Raw genomic sequence first — 17917 nt, forward strand, 5'->3', positions numbered from 1 at the left:
GTACTTCCCTGTGCACTGGTGTGGTTGGCATGCCCTTCCCTTTCACTAATCTGCCTGGAAAAATCTGGTCCATCTCTCAGGTTCAGGTCACATATCACCTGCTCTATAGAACCTTCCAGGCAGAATTAGTTAATTCTTCCTCTGTTCTAGAAGCTCATATATTCCCTTCCAGTTGCTTCTCTCTCTATTCCTTACTAGATGTGTCTTCCTTATATTCCCAACACAACACACTGTTAGGCTTTCAGGATAAATATTTGATGCATGCATAATGATTTAATTGGTTCTGAGAGTTTCAGTTTGATTACTATTATTATTTTTGTGGCTGCGCTGTGCAGCGTGCAGGATGGTTGTTCCCCGACCGGGGATAGGACCCAGTGTCCCCTGCAGTGGAAGCAGGAGTCTTAACCAATGGACCACCAGGGAATTCCCTGAACTTGATTATTTTTAAAATGTTTTTAGATCACAACATCTCAAACCTTTAAAGTGACTTAATAATTAAGGAACCTTAAAAAGGTTTATTTGGCAAGCACTTTTGAGATGGACATATGAGCCCTTCTGCAGAGTTATCCTAACACCTGACCATAAGTCACTGACAGGTGTCCCACGGGGGTTTCAGGTGGCCTGGGGATGGGGTGCTTTAGACCATTTTTCTCCTAACGCCCTGGAGCTCTCTCTTGCACGGCTGTACCAGGGCCCATGCCACCACTACCATCTTGGACCCAAAATGTTCCTCTGATCCCCGAGTCCCCTTGCCATTCTGCCCTGCCTACCCTGCGGCAGCCATTCAGCCTCCTAGGCACCACCCAGGCCTCTCGTTTGTCCAGCCTCCCCTAGGGGACTAGAGGCTCTGAGCAACAGCCAGCATCCCTTGTGCCATGACCATTATAACACCGAGGAAGTGATAACCTCCCAGGGGGCCTTGCTGCTCGGTACGAGGCCACCCGGGCTGCCCTCAGCTCTTTTCTGAAAGCTCTCCCCTTCTAATCCTTACGCCGACTTTGATGTTTATTTTCTCTTTTAAGACTTCATTGAGGTAAACGTTCTAAGAAATGCAGAATTAAAAACATGTTTCTGCTGAGCCTATGATGTAGTTGACGGGGGAAAAAAATAAAGGTGGAGAGAGGTGAGACTAGAGTTGGGCATTTGGTTGGGTGGAAAGGAACCGAGGGGCCAACAGACCCACCCGACAGGAGCATGTGAATGGAGACACCGAGACTGGTGAGGTCTGACCAGTGGGAGCCCTTGGACAGAGCGCTGAGGGGGTGAGCAGGGAGGCTCGGTGCTAACAACCAAGACGAAAACAAAGGGAGAGACTGGATCTACCCAGTTAGAATCCACAAAGTTCCCTTGGCAAGTCCCTTCATCAGGAAATACTGCCTTTTGAATGTCACCAGTACCATTAGGTGCATCTTCTGAATTGACTTTTTCACCGTCTGGCTGCACTAGAATATCATGTGCTCATTTGCTCCAGTAGGAAAAGGGTCGCCTGTAGACGACTGATGTAAGTGACAGTCTAGTATAGCCTGCCTAAAAGTGCAATAAACATAAGTGAGGTTTGAAGTATCTTTAATTCTTTAAAAATCATCCCATCTTTGGAAATCTAGCCACAGGCTTGGTGTAATATAAATTGAATTTTTTTGATAGACAAAGGAAGTTGTCATAAGTAGAATATGATTTAACAGATGCTGGCAGTTTTCCAAGAAACCTATTTTAGAAGTATTTACTCTAAATGAATAGACTTTGCAGCAGTACTTATAATTTGGTAAACATTTGATGGCAAACTCGGTTTAACACTGGGGCTGCTTTAAGTCAATGAACACGTCGTTCAACAGTAGAAATGTTTGCATTATAGTTAGTATTGCAAAGTGTATATCTCTGGTTTTTTTCTTTCTAGATCCTGGTTAGATAGCAATGGGAAAAGTGCTGTTAAAAAGCTGAAGAATAGTTTGCCACTTAGAGAAGAACTAGATCGTTTAAAAGATGAACTGTCCCATCAATTGCAGCTCTCAGATATCAGGTAATGAAGAAGAGAAAACCTAATTTAGAGATTAAAATAAACATGTATTACCTTTTGGTAAAGGTTTCTAACAGTTAAATATTTGCACCTTTAATTATTATGTTTACTAAATATTCAGTTATCTTTTTATGAAAGTAATCAAATGTTTATGTAAGAAAATCAGTATGAATTTCTTGTTTAAAATAGTGAAGTAAAGTTCAGATACTGATATTTTTAGCATAATAGTTTTTTTTTAACATAATGGGCTTGTGAAAAATATACTTTTCCTATGCCCATAATGTATAAAAAATAATTATTTCCCAATCACGTAAGACAGGTACTTAAGTTTAAAAAGAGGAAGGGAGATAAAAAATAAATGTTGTATTCTTTTATTCTCTGTTATATAGCATGACTTTTTTTCTTTTCTTTTTCTTTTTTTAAATTGAGGTATAATTGACATATAACATTATATTAGTTCCAAGTGTTTTACATGATAATTCATTATTTGTATACATTGCAAAATGATCACCACAATAAGTCTAGTTAACATCTGTCACCATACATAGTTACAAAAAATTTTTTTTCTTGTGATGAGAACTTTTAAGATCTACTCTTTAAGCAACTTTCAAAATACAATACAGTATTATTACCTTTAGTCACTATAACGTGACTTTTTAAATGTTTTCATAAACTTAGAAATCACAGTTGTATAAAGATACATGCTGAATCTTTGTCTATTATAAAAATAGATTTAACAGCTGTTACAACCCTAGGGAGGGGGTGGTGTGATTCAGTCATGGGACTCTGCATTACAAGAACCGTGAGATATTGTCATCTGGTCTGGAACTTAAGCTTCTGTTACTCTTTGCTGTAGCCTGTTTTGTTGTTTTCAGCCATCATTATCAGGACTTTTTACTTATATTGAACCAAATGACCATTTGGATACCATAACAGCACCTTTTTCCTGGGCTTGCAGAATACAGATAGTACTTATATGTTCTGTTCTTATGTATTCAAATCATAGTTGTCCAAGATAATTCAAATTTCAGAGGGAAGTGTTTACACTTGGACTGTGTGGGATGTTTGGGTTTGTGCTGATAGCTGCTGTCTTTTCATAACATCCAAGCTTTGATTAGAGGGGCCCTTCCAATTCCATAATCTAGTAACATAGACTTCACTAACTAAAAACAAAATAATAAGATCCTTCTTAAATGTTTATAAAAAAACAAATTAATATGCATGAAAATAACTTTTTCTAAATAAATTTTAAGAGATGTGAGAAGGCAGAATGGATCAGGAAAATGAAAGGATTTCTTAAACACAAAGAGAAGTAAACATTATTTTATAATATAGTAGAGAAATTTCTCAGCTATGGTAAATATCAATAGCTATAACCCATATAAACAAAAGCTCTTCGAGGTTCTCAGTTTTTAGGAGTGCAAAGGGGTCCCGAGACCAAAACATTTGAGGACCGTGGACGTGAGTGTCTCGGCTTACTGGGAAATTAACCAAGTCTCCAACAAAAGGAAGCATTGTGACTGATGACATTGTGTGTTAAAGGAATGATTTTGAAAGCGGATTTCACTTTATCAGAAATGACGTTCATCAGAATTGGTGTTAGGATGAAGAAGGAACCTAAGTTTTCTGGAAGCCTGTTGAGCGCCTTCCTCCTTCACATGTTCATCCCCTATGATTTACACTACCTCTGCTGTAAGAAGTGTCCCCACTGGGCAAGCATGAAGAGAAACCTTAGGAAGACTAGAGGCAGTTTGTTGACGGTCACAGAGCTAGTAAATCACAGAATTAGAATTCGAAGGTTGGTTTTCTGATACCACTTAATACCGGTGCTCTTTACACATACACAGAAGTGCCTCTCTGACATCATGTGAATATCAAGTTCCATTTTGTCACTGAGATGTAATAATGTTCATCTATAAAATGAGCAGATTACACGATGTCGTAAAAATCATTTTCTCTAGAATATGATGAAAAAAATTCTGATAAACCAAACTGGAATTCCTAGTTGGAACTTAAATCTAAGACAACATCATCGTCATTAAACAATGTAAAGAAGAAAAAGATCTTTGTCAGAGTTTTCCCCATTTCATCCTCTTATTTTAAGAGAAACAACACAGTGTATTTGCTTGTTTTCAGTCTTTGGATAGCTGAATATAGTGCTAAGATTTTTACCCTCTGGTAAACGATTCATTTCCCATTTGGCTGCTTCTTGAAAAATGAGTTAGTTTGGAAACATGTTGTGTGTCTCCTTGAGAAAGCAACTCCTCGGCTTTCACGGGAGTCAAGCAGTGGGGGCGAGTGTGTGCCTCCCTCTGGGGGGACACGGGTGTTAATGGGCCGTGTGCTCTGTTGGACCAGGTGGCAGAGGAGCTGGGGCATCGCCCACCGCTGCAGCCAGCTGCACAGTTTAGGCCGCTTAGCCCAGCAGAACTTGGAAAGCCTTAAAAATGCAAAAGGTAAACAATTTCCATTCACTTCCGAACTCCATATCCCTTAACGGCTGTACATATCTGTAAATTCTAGACGAAAGCTAAGTGTTAAAAGTCTTTGTATTGATAGATGTGACTTTATATCAGCTGAATTTTAAAATCTGTTCCTTTGACTTAAACGGTGACATAAAATTAGGCTTTAAGCTTCTACCGAATTTAATCCTGAGTTGATACGTGAAGTTTACATAATTATTTGCACAGTGCTGAAAGAAGGAAGCCTCTCTGAACAGTGACCAGAGGTTTGTGTTTTACCATCAGGATGTACAATAATATTTACAGACCGGTCCGGGATGAGTGCAGTGGGCCATGTGATGCTGGGAACAATGGATGTCCATCATCACTGGACAAAAGTAAGAAAAAGCTTAAAAGCAAAAATAATCTCTAATTTGTCATCGACATACTTTTGTTTCAAACTATGCTAATATGTCAGTAAACTGAAAGAAATTTGAATCATCTGTTTGCAGATCAGATGCGTAATATTTTGTAGTTTAAATTCTTAGAGGACTGATTTTTAAGTCCGTTTTTATTTGGAAATGTTATAGTCTTTTCTGAAGCATAGCCTAAAGGCCTTCATTCTGTTGTTTTGTTTGTTTTGTTTTTAGCAGATTTACTGTGGTATAATTGACTTACAATAAACTGTACATATTTAGTAGGTATAATTTGATGAGATGTGACATATGTAAATACCCGTGAAACCATTACCATAATCAGGATAGTGAACACATCCATCACCCACAAAAGAATGCTCACATCCCTTGTAAACCGTCTCTTCCATCTGCCACCCGCTACCCAAGCAACCACTGGTCTGCTTTCTGTCACTATAGATTAGTTTATATTTCTAGAGTTTTATATAAGTGGAATCAGAGTATGTTGGGGTTAGGATCTGATTTCTTTCATTTGGCATAATTTGAAATTCATCCATACTATTGTGTGTATTTATTCCTTTTTATTTCCACGTAGTATTCCATCATATGGATATGCCAGTTTGTTTATCCATTCACTTATTGATGGATGTTGGGTTATGTCAGCTTTTGGCTACTAGAAATAAAGCTGCTATGAACATTTATCTACAAAGTTTATATGGACATATATTTCCTTTTCCCTTGGATAAATACCTAAAAGTGGAATGGCCAGATATGTTAGGGTATTTTAACTTTTTGAGAAACTGTCAACACTTGCTATGGTCCTCTTTTTAATTTTAGCCACTCTAAGAGGTGTGTGGTTCTATCTCATTGTGGGTTTAATTTGCATTTCTCTAATGACGGACGAATGGTGGTGAGCATCTTTTCATGTGCTCTTTTGCCATCCATATATCTTCTTTGGTGAAATATCTGTTCAAATCAAATATTTGGTAGAAAATATTTGCAAACCTCCTACCTGACAAAGTCTTTGTATCTAAATATATAAAGGACTCTCAAAGCTCAACAGTAAAAAAATAAACAATTAGAAAATGGGCAAAGAACATGAACAGATATGTCACAGAAGAGGACATACAGATGACGAATAAGCACATGAAAAACCATAGGAAAATGCAATAAGATGTCACTGCACACCTGTCAGAATGGCTAAACTGAAAAATAATGACACCACCAAATGCTGGCGAGGATGCAAAAAAACTGGATCACTCATCCATTCCTGTTGAGAATGTAAAGTGGCACAGGCACTCTGGCAAAGAGTCTGGCAGTTTCTTATAATAGTAAACACGTGTTTATCATGTGGTTTGGCAGCTGCCCTCTTGGGCATTTATACTAGAGAAATGAAAAATTATATTCACACCAAAACTGTACACAAATGTTCGTGATAGCAAAAAACTAGGAAGAACCCTAATACCCTCCAGTGTTTGAATGGTGACACAAACCTTGGCACATCGATGCAACAGAACACCACTCGGTGGTAAGAAGGAATGAACTGCTGATACAGGCAACAGCTTGGGTGGCTCTCAAGGGCATTGTACAAAGTGAAAAAAGTCAATACAGGAATACATGCTGTATGATTCCATTTATATAACATTCTTCAAATAATAAAATTATAGAAAACAGATTAGTGGTTGCAGGGGTCAGGGGGTGGGAGAGCAGAGGTGTCTGTGGCTATGGAAGTGCAGCAGAGGGGATCCTTGTGATGGAACTCTTCTATGTCTTGACTGTGGTCATGTCACATGAATCTCTACATGTGATAAATCTGCATATGATTAAATACACACGAGTGGAAGTAAGACTGATGAAATCTGAACAAGGTTAGTGGACTGTAGCCATTTCCGTTTCCTGGTTGTGATTGTATATAGTTTTGCAAGATGTCACCATTGGAGAAACTGGGTGAAAGACGTGTGAATCTACAGTTATCTCAAAATTAAAGGTGTTTAAAACGTAGCTACCATTTACACATGAATAACTCGTTTAGAGAAAAATTGAAAAGTAGGTAGTACAATTGTTTTTCAAAAAGTGTTAGAAGTATATTATAAATACTTTGTAGAATTTTTATACTGCTATTGCTTTTATTATAGCAGTTTTTGATGCCTTTCAACTCCTCTAATACAACTGCAACTTTCTGTATAAAATCTGAGTCCATATGTAGGACACAGGTCCTTCCCCGACCCAGCGCCACCTGCCTCTTCAGCCTCGCCTCCTTCCACATAGGCCACGTGTGCCACCCTCCAGCCACACCAAACTCCTTGTTTTTGAACCTGCTTTGTCCCTATTGGTGCTTCCAGGTTTGCACATGCTTTTTTCTTCCCCTGAAACTTTTCCACATGCAGCTAACCTCCTCTATTCCTTTTTTTTTAATTGAAATATAGTTGATTTACAATGTTGTATTAATTTTTGGTATACAGCAGAGTAATTCAGTAATTATACATACATATACATATTCTTTTTCATATTCTTTTCCATTATGGTTTATTACAGGATATTGAATATAGTTCCCTGTGCTATACAAGAGGACCTTGTTGTGTATCTATTTTATATATAGTAGTTTATATCTGCTAATCCCAAACTCCTAATTTATTCGTCCCCCACCTCCTTCCCCCTTTGGTAACCATGTTTGTTTTCTATGTCTGTGAGTCTGTTTCTGCTTCATAGATAAGTTCATTTCTGTCATATTTTAGATTCCACATATACGTGATATCATATGGTATTTGTCTTTCTCTGTCTGACTTATTTCACTTAGTTTGGTCATCTCTAGGTTCATCCATGTTGCTGCAGATGGCACTGTTTCATTATTTTCTATGGCTGAGTAATATTCCATTGTATATATGGACCACATCTTCTTTATCCATCCATCAATAGACATTTAGGTTGTTTCCATGTCTTGGCTATTGCGAATAGTGCTGCTATGAATATTGGGGTGCATATATCTTTTCAAATTATAGTTTTGTCTGGATATATGCCCAGGAGTAGGATTGCTGGATCATATAGCAACTCTATTTCTAGTTTTTTAAGGAACCGCCCTACTGTTCTCCATAGTGGCTGCAGCAACTTACATTCCCACCAACAGTGTAAGAGGGTTCCCTTTTCTCCACATGCTCTGCAGCATTTGGTATTTGTAGACTTTTTGATGATGGCCATTATGACCAATGTGAGGTGGTACCTCATTGTAGTTTGGATTTGCATTTCTCTAATAATTAGCAATGCATCTAACCTTCTCTAAATCCTCTTTATCTTTTCATATTGGTTACATTAGACGTCCTTAGAAACTTTTGCTTGACCCCCCAGTCCCTTCACCCTTATGTGGCACTTGGTACGCTGAATTCTGATTCGTGTTTTGTTTCCCTGCACCCTTACCATGAGCCCTGGCAAACAGGGACACAAATTCTTATAATCTCTATATTTCAAGGACTCAGTTTAGTACTTAAGTACATGGTAGGTGCTCCATAATTGAATTTAGTTGAATTAAGGGAAATTCTGAAGGAATAGACTTGGAATTGAAATATGTAGACTTTATTTCTAAAACCCTTCTTTATTATACCATTTAACCTTTCTAACCTAATTTGAGATTCTTACCTGAATATTTAAATGTTAGTACTCAACACTTATTTTTATTTGGAACATATTTCTTTTCTTCTGCAATCTCTTCAATTCCTAGCTAAAAGTTCCTAAGATTTACAATGGTTTGTTTTGAATATTAATATTTCCAGCATTCCATAGCTTTTTTCTTATTGCTTACTTGAACTTCCCTTCTAGTAAAATAATTTATAATTTTCTTGTTAGAATTTCTCAGTACCATTTATTGGAGTCCTAAACTTGGACTGTTAAAGTACCATAAAACTAAATATTCCTTCCCTTTTTTTCAAAAAAAAAAAAACTGTAGCTTTTTGAAAGATTACCGAGTTATTTTGACCTGCAGAGGAGGCTGATGCTTCTGGAGGACCAAATAAGCTATCTTCTAGGTGGCATCCAAGTTGTTTATATTGAAGAATTACAGCCAGTGTTGACACTTGAAGAATATTACTCTCTTCTCGACGTGTTCTATAATAGACTCTTGAAAAGTCGAATACCTTTTCACCCTCGAAGTTTGCGTGGTTTGCAAATGATCCTTAACAGGCAAGTATCTAAAACAATTACTTTTATTCATTCACTCAGATGGGCTGTGTGTGTCCATGCATGAAATTGTTTTGTATTTCCATGTGTGATTCTTAGGAATTAAAGAAAGGAATGTCACCACCTCTGTTGGCAACACTCTTTTACACATGAGAAAAGCCAACATGAGAGGATTGAAAGATTGAATCTCTAGAACATTCTGTAAATATATTGCCACTTACAGGGCAAATCAGTCCTGAGGGAAACTTTATAGGATTATACTAATGTAAAATCAACAGTGTGCATATCAGGCACCGTGCTTAGTACTTAAATGCATTATCTCTTTAGCTCTCATAACCTCACCATGGAGTGGATTCCTACCCCCATCTTACAGATGAGGAAGGTCACAGGGCCAGGAAGGGTGTGGTCATCCTGATAGTGTGTCTCTTTGGGGACAGCAAAACTTCAAATCAATTCTGCTATATAGGAAGTCCACTACATATGACCCTTCAAGTTGCAAACTTTCAAAGATGCATACGTGCGTTCACATGTCCAATCTCGTAAGTTAGTTCTCGTGTCTGCTGTACATTGTCACATGCATGCATTCTCTACAAGTGGTTGTGCTTTTGTGTACTTCACTGTACAGTACTGTAGAGAGTACAGTAGTACAGTATCTTTATTTCAAGTGTTTGTTTTTTATGTATTCTTTGTGTGAAAAGTATTATAAACCTACTACAGTACAGTGCTATATATCCAATTGTGTTAGTTGGGTACCTAGGCTAACTTGTTGGACTTAACGAACAAACTGGACTTAGGAACGCACTCTCGAAACGGAACTCGTTCATATGTAGGGGACTTACTGTACCTTTAAAGTGGATTTTCTTGATGAGTTCCTCTTCCATTAATCAGACTAAGAAAATCGTTTCTTTGGGGGTGGAATGGGAGTGGAGAGGTTGCTGATTTTTCCTTTTACGTATGCTTTATTACAGTGACAGATATGCTCCAAGTTTACACGAACTTGGGCATTTTAACATTCCAATCCTCTGCGATCCAGCAAACCTCCAGTGGTTTATTCTCACCAAAGCCCAACAGGCAAGAGAGAACATGAAAAGAAAAGAAGAGTGAGTGCTCTTAGCCCTCTTCCTGTCTTACCATTCCGTCTAATCGTTAAAAATATTCAGGTAGTCAGAACTCATAAGTAGGGGAAATTAAAACTGTATTGAACTTAGGAAAGCGACTGTATTAAACTGTATATCACTTAGGAGTAACATATTTAGTTATTCCCCCCGGTTGTGCCAGGGATTGGATGTGGCTGTTTTCTCAGTATAATAACCTCAGTTGCATTCCCACCATGTACCTCAATTTGAGAAGCAGGGCTTGCTAATATAAAAGTCAACTCAGGAGCAGAATGAAAGATAAGAGTATCAGAAAGAAACTGTGCAGATGGAAAAGGGTGGCAACAAGGGGGGAAAATTCAGTAACTACTTGATTAATTGGAATCGTCACTGTTTAAAATTTTGAAATCTGCTGATAGAAAACAAGCCTCGTCTGCACTGTCATTAAATTGAGAAGAAATCTTAAAGTGAAAAAGGGTTTTGGCTCATAAGCAGTGCTGTCTCTATGCCATTTGTATCTTTGAAGGAATCCTGTTATAGACAGTAGTTTTGTAGGCAGTGAGATAGTGTTGATGATGTTTCATGGATCTACTATGAAGAAAGGGAGAGTAGTATATTCAAAACAGGGTGGTTTTCCTAAAGATGTGGCCTAAGGAGGTTTGGCTAGCAGGGCTTCATTCATTCATGCAGCCGTCATTTGCTGTGACCGTTGTGGATCAGAAGCTGTGCAAGGCGCCACTGGTAGAAGGATGAAGGCCTGGTGCCCAGGCTCACAGGAGACGCAGGTGCCCTCGGTGTCAGGGGTGGTGGACGGAGAGGCGTCATGCGTGAGAGGAGCCAAGGCTGATGCTCTGGGAAGGGAACAGGAAGCAGAGGCTGTGGCCGAGGAGGCCGAGGCTGATGTGTCTGGGGTGGAGGGTAAGGAGGGTGGGGGCAGGAGCCTGGTGGGTGGAGGACTGGGGTGATTGTCCGAGTGTGCTGCTGGGGCCCCCCTCTGGTTACTTACTTCTCTGGCCTTGCTGCCCGTTCTCTCCTCGATCTACACAAATTGCTTGTTTAAAAAGCCAAGGATGTGAAACAGAGAAAGGGTGGCCACACAGGAGGGCTGTGGACATGATCCGTTTCCCAGGAGATGATGGGGTCATTTTATGCATCAAATAAGTGAAGGAGTCACATATCTGTTTCACTTGTGGAATTGGTGACAGTTCCAGGCCAGATCCTATTTAACAAATAGCCTGCTTCTGGATTGGTTGGTGAGCATTTGTGTTTGTGTCGTTACCTTTTCTAACCATAAGTTTGTTTTCGAACTCTATGAGTCTGTTTCTGTGTTGTTAATAAGTTCATTTGAATCACTTTTTCTTTAGATTCCACATGTGATATCATATTTGTCTTTCTCTGACTTCCTTCCTTCCCTTAGTATGATCATCTCTAGGTCGATCCATGTTTCTGCAAATGGCATTATTTTGTTCTTTTTTTTTTTTTTTTTTTGGCGGTACACGGGCCTCTCACTGTTGTGGCCTCTCCTGTTGCGGAGCACAGGCTCCGGACGTGCAGGCTCAGTGGCCATGGCTCACGGGCCCAGCCGCTCTGCGGCATGTGGGATCTTCCCGGACCGGGGTACAAACCCGTGTCCCCTGCATCGGCAGGCAGACTCTCAACCACTGCGCCACCAGGGAAGCCCTATTTTGTTCTTTTTAATGGATGAGTAATATTCCATTCTATGTATGTACCACATCTTCTTTGTCCATTCCTCCATCTATGGACATTTAGGTTGCTTCCATGTCTTGGCTATTGTAAATAGTGTTGCAGTGAACGTTGGGGTGTATGTGGCTTTTCAAATTATGGTTTTCTGCAGATATATGCCCCAGCAGTGGGATTGCTGGCTCATATTATAATAGCTCTAGTGTTAGTTTTTTAAAGGAACCTCCATACTATTCTCCATAGTGGCTGTTACTGATGTCCATTCCCACCAGTGACATAGGAGAGTTCCCTTTTCTCCGTGGCCTCTCCAGCATTTATTGTTTGTAAATGTTTTGATGATGGCGATTCCAACTGGTGTGAGGTGGTACCTCATGGTAGTTTTGCTTTGCATCTTTCTAATAATTAGCGATGTTCGACAGATGAATGGATAAAGAAGATGTAGCACATATATACAATGGAATATTACTCAGCCATAAAAAATGAAATTGAGTTATCTGAGTTATTTGTAGTGAGGTGGATGGACCTACAGTCTGTCATACAGAGTGAAGTAAGTCAGAAAGAGAAAAACAAATACCATATGCTAACACATAAATATGGAATCTAAAAAAAAATGGTTCTGAAGAACCTAGGGGCAGGACAGGAGTAAAGATGCAGAGGTAGAGAATGGACTTGAGGACACGAGGAGGGGGAAGGGTAACCTGGGACGGACTGAGAGAGTGGCATGGACATATATACACTACCAAATGTAAAATAGCTAGTGTGAAGCAGCCACATAGCACAGGGAGATCAGTTTGATGCTTTGCGATGACCTAGAGGGGCGGGATAGGGAGGGTGGGAAGGAGACACAAGAGGGAGGGCATATGGGGATATATGTATACATATAGGTGATTCACTTTGTTATACAGCAGAGACTAACACAACATTGTACAGCAATTATACTCCAATAAAGATGTTAAAATATAAAAATACAAAAAATTTTTTTAAGGTTACCGATGTTGAGCATCTTTTCATGTGCCTTTTTTTCCAACAGTGTAAAATTTACCTCTTGAAATTGGCTTCTTGAAAGTCTGCCCTGTTTGAATTCTTTTGCGATTACCAACCCCAGGACATTTCTTGAGGGCAGGTGTCATTTACAGCGCCCCCAGGCCTTGTGACTTTTAAGTGCCCTTCAGCACTGGTTTTTAACTTGTTTTTCTGGGAAATGGCCACAAGGCGGCAGGATTTCTTCATGCCAGCTCTGCTGCCTTGGGCACCCAGAGCCTTAGCGAGACTCTTGTTTCTGGGTTGTAAGTTAGAGTGGAATGTGCCAGAACAAACACCCAAGGGCTTTTGTCTCACTGCCCCCTCCCCCTTACCCTTCACCCCCAGACAATACCCAACCCCTGCAAAACCGCTCTGCTGAGTGTGCTGTTGTCCAGGGGCGGGGCGACTGTACGGACGGAGCTGGAGGTGGGAGCCCCACCACTAGGAGACGTGGAGACCAGGTGACTTTCCAAAGCTCTTCCAGCCCAGAGAGTCCACAATCCTTTGGGTGCAGTAGGCTTGGTTTAGCTGTAGGAGGGCCCACCTGGACCTGGAGGTTGTGGTCCCATCCAGAGGGGACCAGGCACTAGAGGGCCAAGGAGGGGCTCATTTGCTGGCAGATCCTCCCCAGCTCCCTCAGCCCCAGGACAGTCCAGCCTTGGGAACCAAGCCTGCTCAGGCTCTAGGGATGTGACACCTGCCCAGGTCTTAATATTCACAAGGCCTGCAGGGCTGTAAATAAATAACACCTGTCCTCAAGAAATGTCCTGGGATAAGTAATCAAAAAGGAATTCAAATCAGTGCAGTATTTCAAGAAGCCAATTTCAAGAGGTAACATTATTCACACTGTTTAAAAAAAAATGACAAGATGCTCAACATCCCTAATTATTAGAGAAACACAAATCAAAACTGCAACAAGGTCTCACCTTGCACTGGTCACAATGGCCATTACCCAAAAGTCTACAAACTATAGTAGCTGGAGAGGTTGCAGAGAAAAGGGAACCCTCCTAAGCTGCTGGTGGGAATGGAAACTGGTAACAGCTACTATGGAGAACATTATGGAGGCTTCTTTAAAAATTAAGAATAGAACTACCATATGATCTGGCAATCCCACTCCTGGGCATATCTGGAGAAAACCATAATTTGAAAAGACACACGCACCCCAATGTTCATTGCAGCACTATTTACAATAGCCAGGTCATGGAAGCTTCCTAAATGTCCATCAGCAGAGGAGCGGATAAAGGAGCTGTGGTCCATATATACAGTGGAATATTACTCAGCCATAATAAAGAACGAAATAATGCCATTTGCAGCAACATGGATGGACCTAGAGATGATCATACTCAGTGAAGTGAGTCAGACAGAGAAAGATAAATATGATTATCACTCATATTTGGAATCTAATTTTTTTTAAATGATGCAAATGAGCTTACACAACAGAAACAGACTTAGACTTCAAAAACAGTTATGGTTACTCAAGGGGAAACATTGGGGGGGGAGGAATAAATCAGGAACTTGGGATTAACATACACACAGTACTACATGTAAGACAGAAAAACAACAAGGACCTAGTGTATAGTACTGGGGCCTCTACTGAATATTCTGTGATAATCTATATGAGAAAAGAATATATGTGTATGTATAACTGAATCACCTTGCTTTACACCTGAAACTAACAATGTTGTAAATCAACTATACCCCAATAAAATCTTTAAAAAAATAGGCACTGAAGGATAAACCAGAAATTAATTAATTAATTAATTGTAAGTCTCACCTACCTTCCGTTATGAGGCCTGATGATCTTGCTACATCGTATCTGCTGCTTTTTCTGTTTTCACACTGGGCGTTCTATAGCTTTGAAATAGTGCCAGTAGATTTTTAAGGAAGGAAAATAAAAAGAAATAAAAATCAAATATTTTAGTTTTTGAGCGTTTCATCCACCAGTTGCTGAGGTAAATCAAACCCCGTGATCCGTCTTGATTCCTGTCCGGCTTCCTCATTCCCCACATCCCGGCCGGCCGACCTCTCAGCTCCACGTTCTCCGTCTCTCCAGAACCCCGCCCGTCTCGTGTCCCTTCCCGCTGCGCCCGGGTCTCAGCCTCCGCCATCCTGTGATGCCCTGTCCGGTGTCCACGCCCCCGCATGCACGCCCCCACCCAGTGGATTCTCAGCCGAGCAGCCGGAGCGAGTGGTCCTTTGAGAGCCCCCATGTGCTCCTGCCTGCGAGGCCCCGCCGTCGGCCTCCTGAACTCGCCTCCTAAGACGCTGCCCTCACCCCTGCTGCTCCTGCCAGAGGAGCTTCTTACCTCCTCAAGGACACGCGCTGCACCCCTTCCTGGAGCCCTTCTCCCCCATGGCTTCAGGCTCCGCCCCTTCCCAGCCTCAGGTCTCAGCTCCCCTGCCACCCAGCAGCTTCCCCTCATCCCTCCCACCTGCCGCCCATCTCCCTATGACACGCTGTTTTCCTTGTTCATTTACTGTCTGCTCCCCCCCACCCCAGATAGCATGTGAGCTTCATGAGGGCAGAGGCTTTGTCTCCTTTGTTCGCTCCAGTGCTGGGGTCGGGGCCTGGCACATGGGAGGCTTCAGTCAATACTCACCGACCGGATCCACTGACGCTCGTGCTCCCCTGGCCTCCTTCTGGCTCTGGGCTCCGGAGCCTTCATCCCTGTCCCCTCCAACACGGAGGGTAAGAAACCATTTCCTGCTGGTCCCGTCCCGCCTGCCCCCTTGGCCTGGGCCCCCTGCAGCCGTCTGCCCCGGCCCGGCTGAGTCTCCCCTCCCCGCCGCCTTCTCTCCTCTCCCTGCCCCGCCTTCCCTCCCTAGTCTGGCCGCCTGCATCGCAGCCACTCGGTGCCGGTTAGGCAGCCTTCTTGCCTTAGATGAAGCCTGTTCTGAGACAGTGGTTTTCAGACACTTTGAGCTGCATCTCTCTTTATAAAGTGGATTCTCAAGTGGAAACCCAATTGATAAAGAAAGATAAAGGTTGGCAGGTGCTCCAGTTGAAGAGGAAAGGAACTGGAGGCCATCCGTACCCACGAGGGCCCTCAGAGCACCTCTGCACCACTCTCGGCTTGCTGAGCCGTTTAAAGACCACTGTTCTAAGCTAACATCTGGGTTCTGTCCTTCCAGCCCCCGCACAACTTTCTGCAGGTTGCCTGACTTGCAGCGCCTGTGTCTTACCCTTGGCGGGCAGAAGACAGAACCTGTGCCCTGGTGGGGAGAGAGTGGGGAGGGCGGCCTCCTCCAGCCCCTGGTCCTGGGGTTTTTCAGGAATCTCCAGAAGTCGCTCCTGCCCGGGTCAGGGTTGGACTGTAGGGCCTCCTGAAGCTGCCGGTGGTGCTCTCAGCTTTCTGCTTTTCTCAGTCACCAACAGCTGCTCCCGGAGGAGGGATAAGAGGCTTTTGAATTATGCATTAATTAGACAACAAGGACCTACTGTAGAGCCCACGGAACCATACTCAATATTTTGTAGTAACCTATAAGGGAAAAGAATCTGACAAAGAGTAGATATATGTATGTATAACTGAATCACTTCTCTGTACACCAGAAGCCAGCACAACATTGTAAATCAACTATACTTCAATTAAAAACATTTTTTAATTAGAAGTTAAATAAAAAACAAAAATTTTTAAAAAGCCAAAAGAATTATTGTATTAATTATCTTTACCCCATTACTGGTAAAAAGATTTAACAAATACTTAGAGATACATGTGGAAATAATAGGTGCTACAAGACACCTATGGACAGTCTTCTGAGCGTATAATTTGGCCTTTGTGGATACCACTTTCAGTGTTGAGAGTAGAAAGTTATGGCCCAATATACAAAAATATCTTTTACATTTTATGTTCTTTTATTTGGTTATAGCTTGTGGCAATCAGATGTTTGTTTTCAACATAACAGGTTGAAAGTCATTGAAAACGAATTGATGCAGGCTTCCACGAAGAAATTTTCTCTGGAAAAGTTTTATAAGGAGCCCAGCGTTTCAAGTATACAAATGGTGGACTGTTGTAAGAGACTTCTAGAACAATCACTGCCTTATCTACAAGGGATGCACCTGTGCATTTCACATTTTTACTCTGTTATGCAGGATGGAGACCTTTGTATTCCTTGGAATTGGAAGAATGGAGAAGCCATTAAATAACACAGAAATCTGTATTATTTTTTAAAGAGATAAGAAACTGCTAAACTTATTTAAATCCACAATTTGATGTAACAGTATTACTGATGTGTTACAAGAACAAAGTTTCTAACTGCTGCTTTAAAAGTAGACCTTTAAAAAATTAATTTCTATTAGGAAATTTGTTTTAAAAAGGTTTTATCTCCCAATCTTGTAGTGTTTCTTATCTGATTGGCAGGACTGGCTGAAAAGATGTTAGAAAGAAAGGATTCTACAGGGTGAAAGATATATATATATATATATATATATATATATATATATATATATATATACACACACATATATATATATTTTTTTTTATGAGTGAATGTTGGTAAGTATAAACAGGTCTCGTTCAGTATAGCTCTGGAGTTGCGGAACTCATTTCCACTTGTAACAATTCAACGTGCGACTTTATAGTTACATCACATGTATCGATACACACACCTGTATTTTGCAGCCAATCATGGACAGTTTGAGTCCAAAACAGATGACTGATGGGTAGTAAAAATTCGTTAATCAAATTTTGCCTAAAGAGAGAGTAGATGGGAAAAAGCAATTGAATGAATAAATGATATTGACATTATCATAAGCTGTCTGATACAGTTTGTTAAAGCATTTCCAGAAACAGAGAATTTAAAGTTTTCCTATGCATTAAGATAGTCTAACTGTTGATAGCCTATAAACAAGAGACAGTGAATTTTTTTGAAACACTGAATGAGGTGATTCATTTGTTTGAAGGACAAACACTATCCAGAAAAATCCTTGTTTCTCAAAGAGTTCCATCAAGTAGGGCCAAGTTTAAAATGATTCGGGCCATTCAGGATCTGCCACCCCTCTCAACCCCGGTCTTCCAATGATTAGAACGCTGGTTAGAGCCCCTCTGAGTCACCCCCTGTCCATAG

At 40.9% G+C, this 17917-nt stretch overlaps 1 protein-coding gene across 5 annotated transcripts in view; it reads left to right on the forward strand.

The window, feature by feature from the left end:
• TCAIM (T cell activation inhibitor, mitochondrial) overlaps positions 1-17598 on the forward strand; it is a 37299-nt gene extending 19701 nt beyond the window's left edge. For all 5 annotated transcript variants that reach the window (XM_082639011.1, XM_082639015.1, XM_082639013.1 and 2 more), the window contains 6 exons: positions 1895-2017; positions 4373-4470; positions 4762-4853; positions 8806-9038; positions 10004-10135; positions 16757-17598. In XM_082639011.1, the coding sequence (XP_082495137.1) occupies positions 1895-2017; positions 4373-4470; positions 4762-4853; positions 8806-9038; positions 10004-10135; positions 16757-16997 (919 nt within the window). In that variant the 3' untranslated portion in view covers positions 16998-17598. The remainder of the gene's footprint in view (positions 1-1894; positions 2018-4372; positions 4471-4761; positions 4854-8805; positions 9039-10003; positions 10136-16756) is intronic.
• The last annotated feature ends 319 nt before the right edge of the window (positions 17599-17917 follow it).

The sequence above is a fragment of the Mesoplodon mirus genome (genome assembly GCF_964341445.2).
Source record: "Mesoplodon mirus genome assembly, chromosome: 12".
Taxonomy (NCBI): domain Eukaryota; kingdom Metazoa; phylum Chordata; class Mammalia; order Artiodactyla; family Ziphiidae; genus Mesoplodon; species Mesoplodon mirus.